The following is a 21,746-nucleotide window of genomic DNA, read 5'->3' on the forward strand; positions in this document are numbered from 1 at the left end:
CCAAAAAGATTTAAAATGACCAAAAAAAGACACAAAATGACCAAAAAAGATTCAAAATTACCAAAAAAAAAGCCAGACAGCTTTGGAGGAGACCTGGGAGATCTAGTGATGGTGGAGAACTTTGTGGAAGGAGTAGCTGATGAAAATGTGTGGCGTGAAAACTTCTGCATGCCCAAAGATGCTCTTATGGCTTTAAGTGATGCCGCCTGGCTGCATACAATCCAATTTCACACACTTTTGCGTCACCGTATGCAGCAGATTTCCTCCTGAAAACGCTCGTCTAAACGAGGAATAAAAAGTGAAGACGCGACGCCACTTTTGCGTCTTCTGTTCAGACCGTCATCATGTAAACGGAGCCTAATTTAAGGACTAATGACGCTTCTGAGGAAGATTGGAGTCTCCGTCCAAACTGTCAAGCAGGTAAAGAAACATTTCCCTGTCAAGTTAAATGCATCAGTCTCGTGCTCGAGCTAAATGAGAACAATCACCTCACAGAACATTTTTCACAGTCAGGAGATACCGTATTATAGAATCTTTGTAATGCTTTCCACTAGGACATGGAGCAGCCAGCCAGTGTGGAAAAATAGCTGGCTAGAATTTTTTCCATAAAAGCCCAAATTTGGTGCCTCTCACACATTTTAATGCCACTATTCCATCATATACATTGATCTTAATTATTGCATATTTTAAGAATTATTTTAAAGGAGAATAAAGGATCTTGTATATTTTATTTAAGGCATCTTATTTTGACAGTCTTCTTGTAAATTCTGTGGTTGATTCTGTTGACACATTGCGCTCTTATTTTGAAAGCTGCATGCTGCTGCATTTACACTTTATTTTTACATTACATTTTACATTACATTTTATTGTATTTTTATTGTATTTTATTGTATTTTTATACTTTATTGCTTGCTATTGCTATCTATCTATGTATATATAAGGACATTTTCAACTGCAGCTTCATTAACTTAAAAGCAAACTGTGCGTTGTGCTGGAGCTTTGTGCCAAAAAATAATTATTCCAACAAGCATCCATGTAGTCAGCTCTTACATGAACACCTGGGTCGTTGGGGGTTAGTCGTCGGAGTTATTTAAACTTGAAGCAAAGTGTTTTTTGCCTTCTAACTTTACTGCTGCAGGCCAATATGGTTTTTCCAGCATGTCCTGTGGCACTAAATGCACTAACCCACTCTCATGAACGCGTTATTCACGGCACTGCCAAATTGATTGTTTACCTTAATCAGGCTCACATCGTGAAAATAAACCTCTGGAACTCCTTCAAAGACAACTGAACTACTTTAAATAACTGAGCAACATAATTGACAACGTCTTTTTACTGACTGTTTACTGTGTAAGTGAATCATTTAACATAAACACTCACCGACCACTTTACGAGGGGAAGTGTGTACCTAAAGAAGCCCAATGTGCTCTTCTGCTTCTGGAGCCCATCGCTGACATGGTTGTGTGTGTGAAAATCCCAGTAGATCAGCAGTTTGTAAAATACTCAAACTACCAACAACTGTGTCCAGTCAAAGTCACTGAAATCACCTTTCTTCCCCGTTCTGATGCTGCCTTCAGCATGTCTACAGGCCTAAATGCATTGAGTTGCTGCCATGCGATTGGCTTTAGGAAAAAAAAAAGTTAATTGAATAGTGGAGAAGGGTTTAAATAAGCATAGGAAAATGAGTCTTCTCCCTCACAATCCTCTGGTAAAGCTGTCAGAGTTATAGTTTGGGCGTAGGACGCACAGATGATCCACCAACACGCACCAACAGCCTCATTGGCTCCCATATTAAAAACGCAGGAAGATTTCGGCAAAAGCGAGATGTAACAGTTTTTTTTAGATCGCTCTAACAAAGCTATTTTTTAATTTTTCTGAAAAAAACAAAACATATGTAGACGTTCAGGAAGAACTCAGGACGCTCAAAGTGAAGTCGGATCAATGATAGGTATTATGGTTTTGCCAAAAATGCTTTCTGTTCGAGGCCAGAAATTCCACCTGTCAATGTTCAGGTGCCAGTTAATTCTGTTGATTGCTTTGATCTTTGATGTGATTACAGTTACAGATACACACACACACACACACACACACACACACACACACACACACACACACACACATTTTGAGGTTAAAGGGCATAGTTTGAAATCTCTAAAGAATCTCATCATAGTGTACACACACCGGCAGTAGCCCCCGTGGCCCTTTCAAAATTTCCCCAGAGGAAATTTTCTAGTTATTATATATTATATTATATAATTGTCTTACTTTTTGCCAGACAATAACAGATCTTAGGTTATGGCATAATTGTTTCCCGTCATGACTGACACAAAAGTCAAATACAATGTGCTTTTACTTCTCAGAGGCCGAATTTCCACATCACCAAGAACGGCACGTCTGTCTGTGAGAGCTCCATCCCTGATGTGCTGTTAAATCTTATAAATGTCTGCAGGACCTTTAAATTCTTCCAGGCATGCTACAGAGATGATTGCAGTCTTTTCCAAGCAATTCAGATACATCTTGAGCCAGTGCGTTTTTTTTCAGTGTGATGATTATGTTGGAAATGTGATCCTTTACTCATGACAGCTCATGCTCCATTCAGCAGCAGAGAGCGTTATGCTTTAATAGACCCCCACAGAGCCAAAGTTAGCTCCACCATCCAAACTACATACTCCTACACTGCATGTTTCAATTATCTATGTTCTGAACTAGATTACATGTTACGAACAAATACTCATCTGCAGGAAATCAAGTTTTTTTAAATATTGAATCCTCTTTGATTCCATAAATTGACATCTAAGTTTGGGGTCACTTAGAAATGTCCTGATTTTATAAAGAAAAGCACGGAAAAAAACAGACATACAGTCTTGACATTTTTAATGTGGTAAATGACTATTAACCCTCTGGAGTCCATGAAAGCAGCTGCACAATACTTCTTCATGACGTGAAGACATACAAATGAAGGAATATTGAGTCTTGCTATCAGCTTCCCTCTAAACCAGTAGTTCTCAACCTTTTTGAGTCGCGACCCCCAATTTAACATGCATGTTGTCTGCTCACTGAACACAATCTCACACGCACAGTTCAGATCATACAAACTCAGTTGATATGACGTATTTTGGACAAATAATGAACAACAACTAAAAACAGTCAACTTCAAGCCAGAGACTCCTTGTAAAGTAATAACTTGCTTCTTTGGCATTTGTCAGAAAAGACACAAAAGTACCCAAAAAAGAATCAAATTGACACAAAATGACACAAAATAATCAAAAAAAGACACAAATTGACCAAAAAAGACACAAAATTATCAAAAAAAGATTCAAAATGACCACAAAATGATAAAAAAGACACAACATTACCAAAAAAAAGACACAAAATGACAAAAAAAGACACAAAATGACAAAAAAAGACACAAAATTACCACAAAATTATAAAAAAAGACACAAAATTACCAAAAAAGACACAAAATTATCAAAAAAAGATACAAAATGACCACAAAATGATAAAAAAGACACAACATTACCAAAAAAAAGACACAAAATGACAAAAAAAAAGACACAAAATGACAAAAAAAGACACAAAATGACCACAAAATGATAAAAAAAGACACAAAATTACCAAAAAAGACACAAAATTACCAAAAAAAAAAGACACAAAATGACAAAAAAGACATTAAATGACTAAAAAGACACATGAACACTTTAACACAGTGGAGACAGAGCTGACTTCCAAAATGATTTGGCGACCCCCAGAAATCATCTCGCGACCCCAATTGGGGTCCCGACCCCAAGGTTGAGAACAGCTGCTGTAAAGTTCTGGCTTTAAACTCCATGCCAGATTTTTTTTTGATGATATTCAGCCAAGTAAAACCGGAGATATTGTCAGATATATTTAGTATAAAATATTGAACTAGATATTATCCTCATTTTACCCGTTATATGTTATATATGCAACCTGTATTCATATTTGCGATATTTAAAATTCTGCGTTTTGAAACATAATTTTTTAAGATCAGATTTTATGTTTCCTTAGTTTAATTTGGGTTCAACATTTTGATCAAGTAAGACAAAGTTAAAAATATAATTATCAGGACATAAAGGTGAGGTTACCAACATGGCATGGTGAAGACATTTTAACAGATTTTTTTTCACGGACATACAGTACAGGCCAAAAGTTTGGACAGACACCTTCTCATTCAATGCGTTTTCTTTATTTTCATGACTACCGTAATTTTCGGACTATAAGCCGCGCCTTTTCCCCCATTTTTCGATTCTGCGGCTTATATAACGGTGCGGCTAATCTATGGATTTTTCCAGCTAACGGCCACTAGGTTACCTCCTAAATCTATGGATGTTACAGGTTACAGTCCACCAACTTTAACTCTGTGGGCTCTATGACCGCCAGGAGCGGCGGGCTCCAGCAGGAAAAGCTGGAGGCAGGTGTACGAACCAGATCGGCTCGGGGTCCTTCAGATACTTTTAAGCTATTTTTCACTTGTCTGTGTGTATTTGTGTAGAAAGCTACTTAGTTTGTCAGAGTCGCCGTGCCGTAATCAGCGGCAGACGAAGGACCCCGAGCCAATCTGGCAGGGCGCTGGAAAAGAGTGAAACAGGTAGCGCGCAAAAGTAAAAGTGAAACCGAGAGTGGAACGAGAGACAGAACGAGAGACAGAACGAGAGACAGAACGAGAGACAGACCGACATTACGAGAGCGAGATAGTTTGTGCAAAGGAAGTTTTCATGCACAAACCCTCATTATGGAAAACAAAGGTAGAAATGTATATGATGCAGGTTTTAAGTTAAAGACAGTCAATCTGGCTGTAAAAGAAGCTTCCTCAAGCAGCCATCTCTTTCCCCACAATCCCCTCTGTGCACCAACCCTTACATATGGTAATTAAACATTAAAACACCTGCGGCTTATAGTCCAGTGCGGCTTATAGTGCGGAAAGTACGGTATTTACATTGTAGATTCTCACTGAAGGCATCAAAACTATGAATGAACACATATGGAATTATGTACTAAACAAAAAAGTGTGAAATAACTGAAAACATGTCTTGTATTTTAGATTCCTCAAAGTAACCACCCTTTGCTTACTAGAATATAAGACATGTTTTCAGTTATTTCACACTGTTTTGTTAAGTACATAATTCCACATGTGTTCATTAATAGTTTTGATGAATCTACAATGTAAATAGTCATGAAAATAAAGGAAACGCATTGAATGAGAAGGTGTCCAAACTTTTGGCCTGTACTGTATAATAGCCGAAGATTTCAGAGGGTTAAAGCTGGAAAAGTTTTGAGCGCTAGAGTGTACATTGTGCTCATGAGGCCTCTGGTATTATAGACTGTGATAGAGTTTATGAGCATACCTGTGTCCTCGGATGTCGGACTGGTCACAGACACCTCCCAAAGAGATGCGGTGGAACTCTCTGCCCAGAGTCCTGGCTATGGAGCGTCCCACGCTGGTTTTACCGACTCCTGGGGGCCCCACGAAACACAGGATGGGTCCCTGATGTCAAAGCGGTGGAATGAAATTCACAATTAAATAAGTGATGCATTACAGAAATCCCTGGCTATGTCTCTTTATATGTTTTTTTTGGACTGAACGATCTGACAGACGCACCTTCAGGGAAGTCTTTAGCTGTCTGACAGCCAGGTACTCCAAGACTCGTCTCTTCAGCTTGTCCATGGCGTAGTGATCATTGTCCAATAGTGTGCGAGCGGCTCGGATATCCAGGCAGTCTAAAGAGTGTGTGTATAGCAAGGTTATTATAGTTAACGAAAACTAACGAAATAACGAAAACTAGAATTGAAAAAACATTTTCGTTAACTGAAATTAAAATAAAAACGGGAGTTTTTTAAAAAGCGATAACTAACTGAAACTGTATTTTGTGGTTACAAAACTAACTAAAACTAACTAAAATTATAGTGGAAATGTCCTTTGTTTTCGTCTTTGACAACTTTTTTCATCCGTAAACCTTTTTGGTTGATATGAAATCTATTTCATCTATCTGGTTTTATGACTTAATAAACTTATTGGGGCTGAGATGGATCAGACAAAGGAAATAAAGGAAACATTTATTGTGACCTTATTGAATCTGGCACCCAAAAAATACCCCATTACAAAAAAACTACAACTAATTAAAAAAATTCTCAAGTTTCAAGAAAAAAAGTGAAAAATTTACAAGAAAAAAGTGACAAATTTACAGGAAAAAAATCTCAAATTTTCAAGAAAAAAGTGACAAATTTACTGAAAAAAAATTGACAAAAAGGCAACATTTATTGTGACCTTATTGAATCTGGCACCCAACAAATACCCCATTACAAAAAAACTACAACTAATAAAAAAAAATCTCAAATTTACGAGAAAAAAAGTGACAAATTTAAAGAAAAAAGTGACAAATTTAAAGAAAAAAGTGACAAATTTAAAGAAAAAAGTGATAAATTTAAAAGAAAAAAAGTGACAAACAGGAAACATTTATTGTGACCTTATTGAATCTGGCACCCAAAAAATACCCCATTAAAAAAAAACTAAAACTAACACTAAAACTAATAAAAACTAAACTAAAACTAAGCATTTTCCAAAAAATAAAACTAATCAAAACTAGCAAACTCACTCTAAAAACTAATTAAAACTAACTGAATTTGAAAACAAAAATTGACAACGAAATTAAAACTTAAACTAATGAAAAATCCAAAACTATTATAACCTTGGTGTGAGTGTGTTGGGTGAATGGATCCATGAAAGAATGAGAAAACGTTAGTGAAGGTGAAGACACTGAGGAGGGAGCTGCAGAAACAAAGGGATGAGTAATTTGAGAAAGTAAAGGTTTTTCTGGACAGACAATCCTCCCAAAAGAGCTTCTCATGACTCCTGATACAACACAGTTATTGCAGTCAGCACATGTTAAGTATTGCTTACGGGGTCAGGGGGATAACTCCATTACCAATAAAAAAAATCAGACTTCCTATGAGACATAATGCTCGAGTGCAGAGACAGCTGCAGTAGTTTCAGATATCCTATACAGCAGGGGTGTCAAACTCTGGCCCGCGGGCCAAATTTTGGCCCGCAGTGTAATTTTATTTGGCCCACGAGGCAATACCAAATTATTATATTATTATTGTACTATAAAAGCTGACCCGCCGGTATGATACGGCGCATTTACCGCTAATACTACAAATCCCACAATGCCCTGCTGTTGTTTTGGCGCGTCAATCAGGACAGGACCCAGAAACGCTCCTCTGTGACAGTCGTCATAGCAACCTCAAAAATTTTCCCCTTCCCAAAAATGGAGAAAAGAAAGGCAGAATTTATTAACCTGTTGAAAAAGTTTATTTTGATATTTAAATCAGAAGGATGCAAATAGAAAAGAGGCATACGATTTTTATTGAATTTTTATTTAATAAATTAATGACATTGATGTGTTTTTTATTTGAAATTTGATTTTGCATGTCTGCACTATTTAGTTATATATTGTATGTTTATAAGCGTTGCTGGTTCCATATTTAATGTTAAAGCAAAACATGTTTGGTATATATTAAAAGGTTTATTTGTTCAATGTTGGCCCGCGGTTTTATTCAAGTTTTAAATTTTGGCCCATTGTGTATTTGAGTTTGACACCCCTGATATACAGTATCTGAGGCTGAATTCAAATATTTTCTCCACAACATATCTATGGTTGAAATGTTTTGATTTATAGAAAAAAAAATGAAAGCACAGATTGGTTGCAGTGGCTGGTGTCCAACTATAACTAATCTATACAATGTGGAAATATCTAAATACAGGGATATGTAAAAGACAATGATTTTTTTTCACTTTGCATCAATGAGATTAAACTGTTGGTCAATGAATCGATCCAGAACAATGTATCAATACACCTCTAGTGGCTTGTGGCCCAAAGGGCTGTACCAAGAAGCTAGATTACTGTATCAGGTACAGGAACATCTCAAAAAATTAGAATATTGTGAAAAAGTTCAATATTTTTTGTCAATTATTTCAGAAAGTGAAACTCGTATATTAAATATTTTAAGCCTGTTTTTCTTGTAATTTTAATTAGAAAAACTAAAAATTAAAACAATTAAAATCATTGCTTACAGATAATGAAAACACAAAACTCAGTGTCTCGGAAAATTAGAATATTACATAAGATCAATAAAGAAAAAGGATATTTTAACATGCCAGATTTTTTTTGATGATATTCAGCCAAGTGAAACCGGAGATATTGTCAGATATATTTAGTATAAAATATTGAACTAGATATTATCCTCATTTTACCTGTTATATGTTATATATGCAACCTGTATTCATATTTGCAATATTTAAAATTCTGCGTTTTGAAACATAATTTTCAAGATCAGATTTGATGTTTTCCTTAGTTTCATTTGAGTTCAACATTTTGATCAAGAAAGTCAAAGTTAAAAATGTAATTATCAGGACATAAAGGTGAAATAACTGAAAACATGTCTTGTATTTTAGATTCCTCAAAGTAACCACCCTTTGCTTACTAGAATACAAGACATGTTTTCAGTTATTTCACACTTTTTTGTTAAGTACATAATTCCACATGTGTTCATTAATAGTTTTGATGAATCTACAATGTAAATAATCATGAAAATAAAGGAAAAACATTGAATGAGAAGGTGTGTCCAAACTTTTGGCCTGTACTGTATATGTATGAGTTTCCTTTTTTTTTATGTTTAGAAAAAAGATTTTATGTTTTCCTTAGTTTATTATCCTTATTTTACCCGTTATATGTTATATATGCAACCTGTATTTATATTTGCGATATTTAAAATTCTGCGTTTTGAAACATAATTTTCAAGATCAGATTTGATGTTTTCCTTAGTTTCATTTGGGTTCAACATTTTGATCAAGTAAGTCAAAGTTAAAAATGTAATAATCAGGACATAAAGGTGAGGTTGCGCTGAAAAAAACTGATAATACGTTTTCAGATTCTTCATAGAAGTAGACAGAAGGCTTCGGTATGTGCAGTAGCCGAGTCAAATGGAGAAAGTTAACGGAGCAGGTCCCTATAATCATGTCAGAAAAGCCAAAATGAAAAACCCCCGGCTCTGTCAAGTTTGCTTCGTGGTAGGTCGCCTTCGAAGTTCAGCTTTGTTTACCTTTGGTGCTTTTGCTCCACGGCAACTCAACCATCAGATCCAAGTAGTTTCTAGTCAGGGCATACTCTGGCATGGACTGAGGCATCTTCTTCAATCTGAATACACATGAATGAGATTAAATGTAACGCAGATCAGACAGTGGAGGGTAAATCATCAGTGAAAAAACAAAAGAATGGCTATGTATTCAAGCAAAAACCACATCAATCACACAAACAATGATCAGTGAAAGACATCAAAGAGAATGGGGTTCAAAAATCTTAAAAATGTTGGATTCTTACAAAAGGAACCAACAACGCTTTGTTCTGACAAGAGTCTGTTTTGAGTAATAACATATTAATAACATAATTTAAAAAATATCAACATGTGCCTTTATTCCACAAAAATATTGTATTTTAGAAATGATAAAAGTATGCTTTGTTCCAAGAAACCTCCTTCAAATGAAGTTACATTTTAAAATGCAACTTTTCAGGGTTAATTAGAACAGAGTGAACACAAATGTCTTAACCTCTTGAGCTCTTTGAGGCAGACTTTAAGTGCAGTTTCAGGCATCTTAGCTCCTTGGACCTTCCTTTCCAAAGCTGCAGTGTCATCGCCATCCTCATCTTCATCTTCTTCTTCTAGGTTAAACGGTTTGCCTGGGAACACTCCATCTTTACGCACAGATAACACCTGAACAGGTGAGATATGGAGATGCAGACATTAGAAGTGTTTCCATTAAAGTCAAAATGCAAACTAAGGATGTTTCCATCAACTGTTTTAGAGCGAATAAATGAAGCTGCATTAACATACTTTAGTCAGAAGATGGCGGTGTAATGTAATGTATTGCTGTAGGCTAATTCGTCATTAAACAGTAGAAGAAGAAGAGATTGCGCGCGACAGAAAAAAATCAACAAAAAAGGTTGCTAATCAGACAACAAAAAACGGAGAAACGTCTTCAGGAATTGGATTCAATTCAGGCGGCAATCTCCGTGTCTGAGCATGGAGGCCACCAGGAAGTGCATAAAGCCTGCAATTCACAGAAAATTCCAGCAGGGGGTGCTAAGTTTGGCTGCAAAAGAAATCTGCCCATTCATTTCAGTGCTAAATTTGAAAACTTCTCACTTGATTTATTACCTCAGAAAATTTTTTTCAGGGACAACATTATGGTCTCAATCACTAGTAAAAAATCTTCTTCAAGACAATTTGATGTCAATAGTTCTAATAATGGCCCCATTTAGAAGAAAATAGAAGATAAAGAATCTGATGATTTGGGGCGGGGCTACCTTTGATTGACAGGTGGCTAACAAGGTGAGCCGTCACCAGGAGAGAAGCAGAACAATGCGTAACCACGGCAACGAGTCAATAAAGTTATATATAACGTTATATAGATAGAAAAGAGGACGTTTAGCGGTTTGGTCTCATAACTTTGACCCTTTCACTGTATTTTCACTTAATGACAGTTTATTTGAACGTTTTGTTCAGTAAATGTCTTGTTCAGTGTTTGGTTGGACTAACAGACACTCCAAGGAGTCGCTGCTCAGTTTTCTGAGGTAAGAAAGAAACATTTTGTTTTTGTTTTTTTGCTAGCCAAAACTAACATCCCAGTTAATGCTCCAGCTAATGCTAACATGAATTAGCAGCAGCTTCTCTCAGTCAGGTTGAGGTGTAGAGAGGCTGTAGTCAGTGATCAGATCCCTCTCCTCCTCCACAGTCCAAATATGGTCTGCTTCCTGTATCAGAAACAAGATGGCGACGAGTATAACGCTGAACTCGAGGCTTCCAACGGGCCACAAACCAACGGGTGACGTCACGGTGACTACGTCCATTATTTATATACAGTCTATGATTCAATTGGGCAATTTATAATTGTTCTTTCATGTCAGCACGGAAACAACTGATCAGTCATGTTGGTTAAATGTTCGCTACATCAGAACCGTTTAGCGCATTTACTATTTTTCTAAAAAGACAAAAACCACCGCAAGCATGCGTAAAAACGTTTATGCATATTTTAAGTGTTATCCAAATCTGATGTTTCCTTTACGCTTTTCTCCTTCCGAATCTTAAAAATGTGCATCGAAATTTGTTGATGGAAACTCGACTATAGTTGAAAGGGAAAGGAAGAAGACATGGAAATGTTTGCTACCCTCTTCTCGTTGTCAGGACTCTTTTTCCTGGTTTTCTGCAGCAGTTTTAGTCCCTCTATCTGTCTGGTCAACAAGGGCAGGGCCTTCTTAAATCGCTCCTCCAAAGACACTGCATCCAGGACCTTAACAGCACACACGGAGACACAAAAAAATAATTTTAGAATGCAATCATTTTAGAATAAATATGTATATTACGCCCACTCTACTGTGCTTGACATTTGTTCTCATTGGCACCATCTGGTGGCAGTAGTAGACATAACAAAACACCAAAGGACACTAAAAGCAGGATCTCAATTCCCTATTTTGTGTCTCCTTTCTCCTGAAGCTTGGGTGTATAATATCACTCTTTATTTGTAGCCTGGCTAACACCAGATTATTCTCAAACGAGGTCTAGTCTGGCAACCAACAATGCATTTCTCCGTAGAGGAGGTGTGGTTTACGATCCTCCGGAGCCGTTTATTGGGAGCTTAGAATGTCTATCAAAGCGTCTGTAGGTAGCTCTTAGCCAATCAGATCAGTTATACCAGATGACGTAGTAGAGCAACAGAGATGGATGTTTGTTGTGTGTGTGTCTGTGAGAGAGTGTTGCTGCTGCTTTGCTTCTCCAGTTCTCGCTTTCTGCAAGATTATTTATTTTCACGCTTTATTCCCCCTCATGTCATTCAGCCACACATCCACTGATTTTATGGGCAATAAACAAGCTGCTGCGGGTCTCTGGGGGCTCCGCTGTCCCCCGGCTCGTAGCCAGATCACCGGCGTTACAATAGCGGGGCTAATAGCTACCGCTAACGCCGTATCGGTAGCGTAGCGCTACCGCTATTAGCCCCGGTACCGTAACATCGGTGATTTGGCTACGAGCCGGGGGACAGCGGAGCCGCCGAGAGACCTTTCGCCTTTCAACTTTCGCTCTACTATTTAAACTAAACTATTTAAAACACCATCTACAGCTAAAGAGAGTTTCGCGTCTGCTGCAGGATCCGTAAGAAAACTACAAGCTTCCGTCTGCCGGGTAGTATGCGTCATCGTCTTGCCGTCCCTCCCCGCTCTGTGATTGGATCCCTAAAACAGGGCTAAGAAATCCCTCTAGTTTCCAGACCCCTTGGCAGTTCGAAATTAAATCGAGCGCGCAAGGCAGTCTGGGTATACCCAGGCTAAGAAAGATCTACGCCGGCTTGTTGCCTCAGAGCGTTCATAGTGATCCCGGGAAGGCGTGATATTCGTTCCATTTCATAGTGCAGCCCGGCGTCGCAGAACGAGACGGGAGGAAATCATAGTGATGTGCAACAGAGCAGCATCAGTGCTGCACAGTAGCACAGTGCTAATAGGTGCTAAAAGGCTACACAGTTAGCTCTGTAGCAGTACAGTGTGTGTGTCCTGCAGCAGTATGTGTTCAGTTAGCTTCAGTTAGGATGCCGGTTTGTTTACGATCAGCGGCGGACACTTTGTGTACAGTTAGCATGCTGGTTTGTTTACAATAAGCGGCAGATGCTGTGCACAGTTAGCAAAGGCGGCCGCAGTTGTGGTGCAGCTGACCAGTGATTGATGACTGTCGGACCAAGAGGGAGGTGTGTGTTAGTCGTCAAATGGGACGTCAAATATTCCACCTTGCTGGGATGAACAATTCATAGTGGTCCTGTTTCCAACAGTCCCAACAATTTTCCGCCTATGTGACCACCTCTGAAGGCGTAAAATTGGTGGGATCACTTGCAAGGTTATAATAGTTTTGGATTTTTCATTAGTTTTAGTTTTAATTTCGTTGTGAATTTTTGTTTTCAAATTCAGTTGGTTTTAGTTAGTTTTTAGAGGGAGTTAGCTAGTTTTAGTTTAGTTTTTATTTTTTGAAAATGCTTGGTTTTAGTTTAGTTTTTATTAGTTTTAGTGTTAGTTTTATATTTTTAGTTTTTATTTTTTTGTAATGGGTATGTGCCTTCATTTCCTTTGGTTTATCATCTCAGCCCCAATAAGGTTATTAACTCTTACAGTTCGGGGTGTTTTGTATTTTGGTTCTAGTGTAAACATCCCAGTCTCAGTAAACATATTCACCATGTGTTCCTGCATGTTCAAATAGAAACACTGAATTATGTATGAAAAAAGTTGACAAAGACGAAAACTAAGGACATTTTCACGATAATTTTAGTTAGTTTTAGTTAGTTTTGTAACCACAAAATACAGTTTCAGTTAGTTATCGTTTTTGAACAAACTCTTGTTTTTATTTTTATTTCAGTTAACGAAAATGTTTTTTCAATTTTAGTTTTCGTTATTTTGTTAGTTTTCGTTAACTATAATAACCTTGATCACTTGATCCCAGCATCCTGCTTGTTTTGAGGGTAAAGTGAGTGGCAGGAGTGATGACTTTGGTGGAAATTTAGAGCTGAATTTCATCTGTGAAGCAATGAAAATTAAGTCCATGGCGGTGGATGATGTGATCAATGGGAAGAATGTAAAGGATGAAAAGGAGGGGGCCGAGAACTAAACCTTGAGGGATACCTTCCTCCAGAGGGGTGCAGTGGGGGATTTTCAATTGTTAATGTTAATGAGTGGTTTGGGCGTCTGGTAAGGATCCTCCCTGCGCCTCCCTTTAGCGGAGTTCCAGCCAAGTCCAACTGGTAGGAGGCCCCGGGGAAGACCCAGAACACGGTGGAGGGATTATATCTCTCTCCTGGCCTGGGAACGCCTCGGGGTCCAGGAGGAGCTGGACGTTGTGGCTGGGGAGAGGGACGCCTGGAATTCCTTTCTTAGCCTGCTGGCCCCGCGACCCGGCCCCGGGTAAGCGGAGGAGAATGGATGGAGGGATTGGATGTTAATGAATTGGTGTCTGTGGGAGAGGTTTGGTTAGAGCCAGGAGACTGCAGTGCCCGTGATGTTCTAGACCAGAGGTGTCAAACTCTGGCCCGCGGGCCAAAATTGGCCCACAGTCTAATTTTATTTGGCCCGCGAGGCAATACCAAATTATTATATAATTATTGTACTATAAAAGCTGACCCGCCGGTATTATACGGCGCATTTACAGCTAATACTACAAATCCCACAATGCCCTGCTGTTGTTTTGGCGCGTCAATCAGGACAGGACCCAGAAACGCTCCTCTGTGACAGTCGTCATAGCAACCTCAAGCTAGAGCTGTCTCCCAGCTACCCCTTCCCAAAAATGGAGAAAAGAAAGGCAGAATTTATTAACCTGTTGAAAAAGTTTATTTTGATATTTAAATCAGAAGGATGCAAATAGAAAAGAGGCATACGATTTTTATTACATTTTTATTTAATAAATTAATGACATTGATGTGTTTTTATTTGAAATTTGATTTTTGCATGTCTGCACTATTTAGTTATATATTGCATGTTTATAAGCGTTGCTGGTTCCATATTTAATGTTAAAGCAAAACATGTTTGGTATATATTAAAAGGTTTATTTGTTCAATGTTGGTCCGCGATTTTATTCAAGTTTTACATTTTGGCCCATTGTGTATTTGAGTTTGACACCCCTGGTCTAGACGGTGTTAACGTGGGAAAGAAGGACGGAATGGTTGAAGAAGAAGCATGTTAAGGTTGCCGGCAGTAGAGAAGAGAAGTCGGTCATTTGTAATTCTGAGGAAATATTAAATTGACGCAAGGATTTTGTGGAATGCATGCTGCCTTGACTCCTCTCTCTCTCGTGTCTTTTCTCGCCTTCTCCACTTGCATTTCCTGTGGGCGTGGCTGAGACGTGAGGAGTGGAGTGGAAGAGTCAGAGCTGCACAAACTGACTTGGGACACTGATTGAATGTGCTACAAGTAACACATACACAGCACCAATCTTTGCGGTGATTTCTCTACAAAATAAGCACATTTCATTTTTTTCATTTTATTAATTCTTCTTTTCGAACCGAAAAAAACCCCCAAAACAACATAAACTAAAACAGCGTAGGCTAGATGCATATACATATTCATACACATACTCACATAGACACCATTAAACAGATGTACGTAAATAAACATTTACACACATACAGTATATAAAGCCCTATACATATACATGCATCTGCCCCGTTTAAGTAACAAGACAGAAATAAGAACCAGTTAACTTAATATTCAATACGCATTTCCTTTTATCATTTTGGTTCGAAAAAAAAGGGAGTAGGCTGAAGTATAAAATACTTATCTAGGCCTCTCCCCTGATACTCAACACTTCAAAAATAAGAAATTGTATCTCTATATATAGCCACTTAATGTCAAATAAATATGTATTATTATATTATTATTATTATTATTTATTTACTTATTTTCTTATTAGTCAACCATAGTATATCATATATATATATATATACATATACATATATACATATATATATATACATATACATATATACATATACATATATACATATATATATATATACATATACATATATACATATATACACATATATATACATATATACACATACATATATATACATATATATATACATATATATATACATATATATATACATATATACACATATATATATATACATATATACACACATATATATATATACATATATATATACACACATATATATATATACATATATATATACACACATATATATATATATATATATATATATATATATTCCATCTGATTATATTGAAAACTGTACAAAGACAAAATGTTTCATTTTCAGAATGATAAACTTGGTCTATGTTAAACATATACTCATTCTGAATTTGATGCCTACATTGCATTCCAAAACAGTTGGGACAGGGGCACTTTTAGAAACACAAACTCATTTGATAGTGAAATTTTCTTCCATTTCTGCCTATTATATAAGAATAATTATTCACTGTGCTCAACAGTCCGGGGTCTCAGCTGTCATATTTTACGCTTCATAATGCATCGCACATTTTCAATGGGAGACAGGTGTGGATCGCAGGTGGGTCAGCACTGCTTTCCTCCTTGCAGAGATTTCTCACGATTCTCTGAATCTTTAAATCTTTAAATTATGTTATGGAATGTAGAAGGTGAAATCCCTAAACGGCAGCAATTGTGCCTTGCCTGTTCGTTAACTCTTGCAGGTTTTATCAAGTGTTGAATATCGCTCCATCTCTGCTTTTAAACAACTGAGCATTTCAAGGATTTCCCTGTTACCAACTAACCTGTTTACCTGTGGAATATTTGGGGATTTTATTGACATTTCACAACCTTCCCGGTCTTTTGTTGCCCCTGTCCCAACTTTTTAGAAATGCATTGCTGGCATCAAATCCTGAATAAGCACATAAGTTAATACAGTAAAATATTAAATACATTATCTTTATACAGTTTTCAATTGAATATACACTACTGGTCAAAAGTTTTAGAACACACCAACTTTTCCAGAATTTAATTGAAAATGATGCAGTTTAATGTCTCAGTGTACTCTGAAATTAATGCACATTTGCAGTCTTCTCATTTTGTGTCTTTTTTGGTCATATTGTGTCTTTTTTGGTCATTTGCGTCTTTTTTTGGTAATTTTGTGTCTGTTGTTGTCTTTTTTTTGTTATTTTGTGTCTTTTTTTTGGTAATTTTGTGTCTTTTTTGTCATTGGTGTCATTTATGTGTCTTTTTTGTGTCTGTTTAAATATTTTGTGTCTTTTTTTGTCATTTTTAAGTCTTCTGTGGGTTTTTTTTGGTTATTCTGTCTTCTCATTTTGTGTCTTTTTTGGTCATATTGTGTCTTTTTTGGTCACTTGTGTCTTTTTTTGGTAATTTTGTGTCTGTTGTCTTTTTTTTAATTATTTTGTCGTTTTTTGGTAGTTTTGTGTCTTTTTTGTCATTGGTGTCATTTACGTGTCTTTTTTGTGTCTGTTTTAGATATTTTGTGTCTTTTTTTGTCATTTTTATGTCTTCTGTGGGGTTTTTTTTGGTTATTCTGTCTTCTCATTTTGTGTCTTTTTTGGTCATTTTGTGTCTTTTTTTGGTAATTTTGTGTCTGTTGTTGTCTTTTTTTAGTTATTTTGTGTCTCTTTTTGGTAATTTTGTGTCTTTTTTGCCATTGGTGTCATTTATGTGTCTTTTTTTGTGTCTGTTTTAGATATTTTGTGTCTTTTTTTGTCATTTTTATGTCTTCTGTGGGTTTTTTTGGTTATTCTGTCTTCTCATTTTGTGTCTTTTTTGGTCATTTTGTGTCTTTTTTGGTCATTTGTGTCCTTTTTTGGTAATTTTGTGTTTGTTGTTGTCTTTATTAGTTATTTTGTGTCTTTTTTTGGTAATTTTGTGTCTTTTTTGTCATTAGTGTCATTTATGTGTCTTTTTGTGTCTGTTTTAGATATTTTGTGTCTTTTTTTTATGTCTTCTGTGGGTTTTTTTTGGTTATTCTGTCTTCTCATTTTGTGTTTTTTTGGTCATTATGTGTCTTTTTTGGTCATTTTGTGTCTTTTTCAAGACATTCAAAGATTTTGAATGCTTAAATATCATCTTTGCCATTTTTTCATGTGCTAATGTGCCCCTCTGATTAAACACTGGCCCCTCCTTGGCCCCCACAGTAAAACTGGTCTAGAACGGCCACTGCTAGCAGCTTAACATACAGTACAGTACAGTGTTAATAGCTAGCGTCACTGAATCTCACATCGGCCGGCAGGGGTTTATTTTGACATTTGGGTTCACTTCACCTGTAGTTTCTCCTTGTTGGAGGTGCGGATCATGGAGGCGACCACATCAGGAAGAGTTTCCTTGGGCAGACTGTCCAACAGACGCCTGAACTTGGCCACCACTGGAACTGACATGTCCAACATACCTAACAACTACACACACACACACACACACACACACACACACACACACACACACACACACACACACACACACACACACACACACACACACACACACACACACGGACACACATGGAAACACATGGAAACACATTGGCATTAGATTAACTGACACAGTGTTTACAAGGCTAAAGTCCAGTCTCTCGCACTGTACACTGTAAAAAATGTGTGTAGAAATGACAGTAAAACACTGTAAAATTGCATGAGAAATAGGGCGTAAAATAAAAACTGCATATCACCATAATAGACACTTTAATTACTGTAAATCAAAGAATAGTACAAAACTTTTGAAGTCTTTTGAAAACACAAAGTTTTACTGTAAAAATTTAATGTTAATGGAGAAATACCATATTGTCACAAGGACACAATTACCTTAAAATATATACCTTATAACTACTCAGTTTAAATTACAGTTTTTGATAATATTTACATTTAAATTTACAGTAGAAAACCCACTCACTGTTATTTTTACGGTGAAGTTCTGGCAACCACAGCTGCCGGTATTTTCCCGTAAATTAAACAGATTTTTTTTTACAGTGTATACGTAAAATTAAAAATTTAATATCACCGTAGTAGATACTTTTAATGACCATAAATCAAGGAATAGTACAAATCTATTAAACTGTAGAAAACACAGTTTCTTTCATGTGAAATTAAAGGAGAAATGCCATATTTTCACTAGGACACAATTACCCTAAAAACAAAGGGACTATTCAGTTAAAATGACAGTTTTTGATAATATTTACATTTAAATTTACAGTAGAAGACCCACTCACTGTTATTTTTACGGTGAAGTTCTGGCAACCACAGCTGCCGGTATTTTACCGTAAATTTAACAGATTTTTTTTTTACAGTGTATAATTGTCTACATTTTAACCCATTGATGCCTGAAACGCCAGTAAAACCTCTGGGCGATTTTAAAATAAGCCCCTAAAACCTGAAGTTTATCTGGAAATTCAACAGAAGTGTCAACGCTTCTACTAAATAATAGATTTTTCAGCCTCTGTAGCAGATAGAAATGAAATTCAAAAAGTATTTGAGAGCTTATACAAATACTACAAAACAACGTAACCGCTTTCCAGGCTTCAATGGGTTAAAATAATATTCATGTATCTTTATTTATTGCCTTGCGTATATTTTTTATATTTTCTTAATGCCTGTGTGATGCACTTTGAAATGCCTCGTTGGCGCAAGGTGCAACACTAATACATTTGTCTTGTCGTGCCTTGAACAGATAAGACGAATGTTGCCTGTTTCTTGTTATTAACGCTGACATTCCAGGGTTCATATGCAGAGCTTTTCACGAATTATGTTATCCCACCAGCATAAATTTTGAACGCGGAGACTTACGATGGCACCAGGCTTCGAAAGAGCACCACCTGCAAGCCGCATTTCTTTTCACAGATAAGATAAGAAAAATCTTTGCTCCTCCTGAAGGAAATGTGTGTGCTCAACGTGCCGAGAAATGTGGCAATGAATCAGCAAAGGCAGTGAAGAAGAAAGCCACTTAGTAGTTAGCACTAATTGCTGGATTTAAAGTACTTTAAAACAGTTGGTCTAAATGGTTTGATAATGCTCTACATGCAGGGAGTCCTGCACAGCCTTTAATGTGGAGGCAGCTACCAAAAAAATAGTGACGACCTCCACCAACTCAAGCAGTTTATGTTTCATTCTTTGTTGAATACACTACTGGTCAAAAGTTTTAGAACACACCAACTTTTCCAGAATTTAATTGGAAATGATGCAGTTTAATGTCTCAGTGTACTCTGAAATTAATGCACATTTGCAACATTTAAAATTCTTTATTGAGCATGATAGTGTTTTGAAAGTAAAAAAAAGATTCAAAATCACATTTTATGTTGGACTAAAGGACTAAAAAAAGACACAAAATGACCAAAAAAAGACACAAAATGTCAAAAAAGACACCAAAAGACACAAAATGACTAAAAAAAGGCACAAAATGACCAAAAAAAGACACAAAATGACTAAAAATAGACACAAAATGACCAAAAAAAGACACAAAATGACTAAAAAAAGACGCAAAATGACCAAAAAAAGGCACAAAATGACTTACAAAGACATGAAAAGAATTAAAAAATGGACAAAATAGCCCAAGACTCCATAGAGTTAAGTTGTTAACCCATTTCTTGTTCCCTGAAAAAAGGCCTACTTGTATAATTCTGAAATGTACATTATTTTTCAGTTTTGGTTAAGCTTACCTTTTTTTATTTACCTCTGGCAGTTCACCACTTACCTTTGTACCCTTTCAAGCTGTTCATTTGACTTGAACTGCTTGATTTTCAATAAAAAACTGGAAAAATTGGGGTGTTCTAAAACTTTTGACCGGTAGTGTATGTTCACATGCTTGCTAACCCAGACCATTCATCACCATGTATCACCTGGAAACGTTGACCCTGACCACAGACTGTATAAGTGAACGCAGCTGCTATGACATCACTCACTGGTTTGTTGACTTCTGTTTTGAGCGCTCAAGTTTGGCATTTAGGTTGTCGCTATCTTGTTATTTAATAGACAGAAGTGACCATATTTCAGGAAGATGGTGGAAATAAAGCGTTACTATGGATACCACTGCAGTTCAGAACAAGACCCGCCCTGCGACGATGTGATTGGTCAGGGCTGGGCCTTACTTCCTGGTGGCTTAGCGTCTTTGTGGCTTAACGTGAATGTTTAAAAGCAACCTGGTCTCACAGGAATCCGTGAAATAGCCACAGATTTCGCTTAACTCAAAATCCGTGGAATAGCCACGGAATCGCTCAAATTTCCGTGAAACTGACACGGATTTGGCTACAATGCAAGTTAATGCCAGTCATATCCCGTGGCTATTCCAACATACAAAGTGATTATGTACATTCACTGAGTGAATATTTAGAAAATAAAACATATATTTCTCGCTAGAAATGTGATCAAAATGCATTTTTATGCAGAAACTAAGTCAAAATATTAATTTTTTCACTAAAAATGAGAGAACTGTCCGCCATGTTTTTTGTTCTGACCGCCGGGACCTTGAAAGTCACGTGACTTGGAACAAACCAATAGGAACAAATATCCATGGAATAGCCACGGGATATGACTGTCATTAACTTGTATTGTAGCGAAATCCGTGTCAGTTTCACGGAAACTTGAGCGATTCCATGGCTATTCCACGGATTTTGAGTGAAGCGAAATCCGTGGCTATTTCACGGATTTCTGTGAGACCAGGTTCTTTAAAAGTGTATGGAAGAAAGTTTTCTCATCTGGCTGGTTAGCAGGTTGGAAGTCATTGTGCCATCAAACCCATTCCTTGGAGAAACTTATGTTTTGTTCAGCTTAGTGTGGACTGGTGGAAAAATGGTTGTTGACTGGTTGGTCAGTAAGCAAAATTAACGTCTAGCAGGTGACGGTAACTGTAGGGAAAGGGTTAATTTATAATTACACAAGGTCTCATGTAGGTTTAATCCGGTTAAACAACTTCTAACGAATGCTATGGCTGCGTTTTGCTAGCTTCATCCAAAGGTGACAAGAACACCATAGAGCAGAGCTGTCCTTGTCCGGCCCGCATGAGGTTACCCAGAAATTAGAAATCAATACACTCCAGTACCGCAGTGCTTTTATTTTGAAGGCGATTTACGTATAACTGAGTTACCGAGGTACCTTGTCAAAAACATCTATTCCTTTTTGCATAAAGTTAATACATTAACAATTAACAAGTTAATACATTCCTTGGTCACCTTG

The 21,746-nt window shown here is 36.9% G+C and overlaps 1 protein-coding gene across 1 annotated transcript in view; it reads right to left on the reverse strand.

Moving 5' to 3' along the window:
• Positions 1-21,746, reverse strand: part of lonp2 (lon peptidase 2, peroxisomal) — a 67,102-nt gene that overhangs the window by 32,813 nt on the left and 12,543 nt on the right. The window contains exons 4-9 of the mRNA XM_059334473.1: positions 17,853-17,984; positions 11,243-11,365; positions 9,626-9,789; positions 9,121-9,215; positions 5,621-5,739; positions 5,367-5,506 (exon numbers count right to left, since the gene is read on the reverse strand). Coding sequence (XP_059190456.1) covers positions 5,367-5,506; positions 5,621-5,739; positions 9,121-9,215; positions 9,626-9,789; positions 11,243-11,365; positions 17,853-17,984 — 773 coding nt within the window. The remainder of the gene's footprint in view (positions 1-5,366; positions 5,507-5,620; positions 5,740-9,120; positions 9,216-9,625; positions 9,790-11,242; positions 11,366-17,852; positions 17,985-21,746) is intronic.

Source organism: Centropristis striata, chromosome 6, assembly GCF_030273125.1.
Source record: "Centropristis striata isolate RG_2023a ecotype Rhode Island chromosome 6, C.striata_1.0, whole genome shotgun sequence".
Taxonomy (NCBI): Eukaryota; Metazoa; Chordata; class Actinopteri; order Perciformes; family Serranidae; genus Centropristis; species Centropristis striata.